Source organism: Lactuca saligna, chromosome 8 (genome assembly GCF_052625555.1).
Source record: "Lactuca saligna cultivar CGN05327 chromosome 8, ASM5262555v1, whole genome shotgun sequence".
Classification (NCBI taxonomy): domain Eukaryota; kingdom Viridiplantae; phylum Streptophyta; class Magnoliopsida; order Asterales; family Asteraceae; genus Lactuca; species Lactuca saligna.
Window position 1 is genome coordinate 60,468,916 of NC_136424.1, and position 3,644 is coordinate 60,472,559.

Below are 3,644 nucleotides of genomic sequence, written 5' to 3' on the forward strand. Positions count from 1 at the left end.
CCATCTGTACTCAGCTCTTGAACAAAAAAGAATCCATACTTACACGGACGATGAAAAACTTCCTCGCGGCTCATCAATCGGTCCATCCCTTATTAAGGCTATTGAAGAATCACAGATTGTTGTCATAGTGTTATCTAAAAACTATGCAGATTCTTCATGATGCTTAGATGAACTTGTACATATCATGGAATGCAAGGATAAGAGAGGCCAAATCGTTCTTTCCATATTTTATGGTGTGAAGCCCTCTGAATTGAGAAAACAAAAAAGGAAATATGGAGAAGCATTTGCAAAACATAAGTTGGAGAACAAGAAAAGACTTAAGTCTTGGGGGCAATCATTTTTGGAAAACCCTTTGGGATGGCTGTTTGCACCACGAGAACAGAATTAGAAATACATAGACGAATCTGTCAACCATGAGTTGCAGAACCAGACCAAGGTTGAATCTTGGAAAAAAGCAGTTGTGGATGCAAGTAACATTGCTGGATGGGAATTCAATGACGATGGTAGCACGTAAGTAAATTCTTTGTTTTTGATTTTATGATTCAGACACATGTGCTCTCAGAGGAATTTATACTTGTACCTTATAGGCTTGTTATATACAAATGTTTCAGCTATTCTTGATAATGTTGACAAACAGAGGTTTTGAGTGGTCTGAATTTCTACGAGGGTTTGAATTTTTAAGATCTAAACTTTTAAGAGGTCTGAATTTCTACGAGGGTTTGAATTTTTAAGATCTGGATTTTTAAATGTTGTTTGGTTGGAACCTCTGAATTGCTGTGCTGAATGTAAAAATCACCATTTTACCCTTTGTATCATTTTCTTTCAATTACAACATCAGACCTTTGAAAAAAATAAATTTCCTCAAACTAGGATGCTAGGAACGAATATCATACATGTGAAATATATTTTTTCATCAAAGTAGGATGCTAAATATAAACATTACACCCATGTAAACAATACTAAATATAAACATTACACCCATCAAGGATTCAATCACATCCTGTGTGTTTATACATAACTTCCATATTAACAGCAAAATGATGGATTGATGTCAACATTGAAGTTACCAAATATCAATAACCCGTCATTTTAGTCTTCACAAAGCTCTGGCAATAGATATCTTCCATTAGCCTTGCAATCTTCTCATCTTCTTCATCCACCATTTATGTTAATTAAGTTCTTCATACATACCTTGCAATCATCTCTATTGTTGATGACCTGGGTGCCAGCTTGGATACCTGAGATGATCCTCCCAAAGATATTTGTATCCTCTTGAACCAAAGATTAACTTCATACCCTGTAAACAACAGATGCTTAATACAGTTGGAAGGATGTAAAGAAGCATACATTCAAACTATAAATCAACAACCAAGTTGGAAGCTTACTTGCAATCGTGAGAACCTAGAGCTACAATTTAACTAAAAAAAGGAGGTGTGATTTGGGGTGGGTGCCGATCGGATTCTGGGAACAGGAAAGAACTAAACCAAAAAGGGGAGGCATCAATTTTGTACCTGAACAATAGAGGAGATCGGAGGATGCATGGTGGAGACCGCATTGTCGAGGGTGGCGCTGTCAGAGCTAGGCGTCGCCGCGTCTAACCTTGGTGGTGTGAGTCAATAGATATCAGAAGTTGTGGAGCCGACGATGCGAGGTGGTGATGTCGACGATCGGGGCGGCGATGCAGTATGGGGACTGGGGTCGACGATGCGAGGAGGTGTGGGAGGGTGGCGACGGCTGGAAAAGGGTTGTGACTGGCGTCGGAAGTAGAGACGATTGTGGGAGGCGAGGAAGAGATGAACGAGTTTGGGAGGGCACGAGGATAAGCATTTTTTTCAGATGCCCTTTTACATCTTACTGAATTAGATGTATTTCTAATTTTCAGATCCTTTTTTAGGAGCTAAACAAACAATCTGAATCTTGAAGATTCAGATCTGACCTCTTTTAAGAGGCATTAAGTGGTAAACAAACAGCTAGCCCCTTAATGTGATCTGGTTGTAATCTAAGGTTATGAAAGCTCAAAATAGGTTAATGGTGGACTTCATTGAGTTCTAGTTGTAATTCTAATTATGTACTTAATGCCTCACCTTAACTTACCCCGAAAAAATCATCTTGCTTTAGTTTTTGCTATGTGAAAGTTGAAACCAATTGATGTTTCCCAATAAAAATTGTTTCAAACTACTTATGATAGTATCTTTACAAATTCTATTTTGAGTGTGAAATGAAAAGGCTAATTAGAACTCTTTTACTTTATATCGTGAAGCATGAAATGAATTACCTCTTCTGTCATTGGGAGCATGTGTTGATCATCCCTGTATATTCAATGTGTAGGGATGAATCAAAGTTTATCAAAATAATTGTTGAGAAAATTTTGCTACTCTGCATCCAGTAACTTCGAGTGTGAATGACAACGTGGTTGGAATAGTGGCTTGTATGCAAGATTTTAAGTCAAAGCTACAAATTAGGTCAGGTGGTGTGTGCATGCTTGGAATATGGGGGGTTAGTGGTAGTGGTAAGATTACTCTTGTCTTGCATCTTCCTCATATGATGAAATCTGCAGGCAGTTTGATGGTTGTTGCTTTATTCAAAATATTCGAGAGGAAGCAAGCAAGTCTGGTTTGCAAAAGTTGGAAGAAGATATTCTTTCAAAAATGGGAGTAGATAGAGTTGGAGGAGGAAGACGCATGATAAGGGATAGGTTGTGCCATAAAAAGGTCTTGATTGTTCTTGATGATGTTGATAACCCTGAACAACTCAAAGCTTTAGTCGGATCACATGATTGGTTCGGTGAACGAAGTCTAATAATAATTACAACAAGAGACAAGCATTTATTATATATTCAAAAAGTCAATGTGATACATGAAATTACCTTGTTAAATAATAATGAGGGCATGGAGCTTTTCTGCAAGCATGCACCCCAGGGTGATAAAAATATTGAAGATTATGAGGTGCTTTCAAATGATGTGGTTTCTTATGTTGGTGGGCTCCCATTAGCACTGACAGTTCTCGGTTGTTTTCTACGTGACAAAGATATGAATAAGTAGTAACACCCCGTTAAAGCGGAAACGCAAGATATGACAACGATAAAGGTTTCATTACAAAAGATAAAGATACATCACCATATTAATATTTAAAAGTTTACAACCCATAATTTAGAAAAAACAAAGTACAAGTTTTCCAAAATGACATTGTTCAAAATATAACTTCATAAAATAACTTCCACACGATACAAAATGCTCTATGATGATGGATATTTATACCCACTTACTAATTATTTCTTGAAAAAGCATGTAAAACGAGTGTCAACTATGAAAATAGTTGGTGAGTTCACAAGTTTATAAAATCAAGATTTGGTATAAGACTTTCCATAAATACAAGTACGTAATTTAATGAGAAACCAAGTTCATTGTTATAATGAGAAACAAAGTTGATTGCTATAATTGATAAACGAGCTTATTGCCATAATAAATAACAAGTTTGTATGTGTATGAGCAAACAATAAGTTCCCAACTAAGCCTATGACTGACGCCCTATCAAGATATATGGTTATCGTTCCATAGATTATCTGGTATCATGCACTTCAGCAATCAGGCGAGTGAGGAGTTGTCAATTCTTAATAGCGCTATCCATAATGACCATTGGCTCAA

The 3,644-nt window shown here is 36.8% G+C and overlaps 1 protein-coding gene across 1 annotated transcript; it reads left to right on the forward strand.

The window, feature by feature from the left end:
* The first annotated feature begins 413 nt into the window (after positions 1-413).
* Positions 414-3,041, forward strand: LOC145009679 (disease resistance protein RUN1-like). The gene is made up of 2 exons (XM_078968322.1): positions 414-510; positions 2,515-3,041. Exons 1-2 carry the CDS (start codon positions 414-416, stop codon positions 3,039-3,041), a joined length of 624 nt encoding a protein of 207 aa, XP_078824448.1.
* The last annotated feature ends 603 nt before the right edge of the window (positions 3,042-3,644 follow it).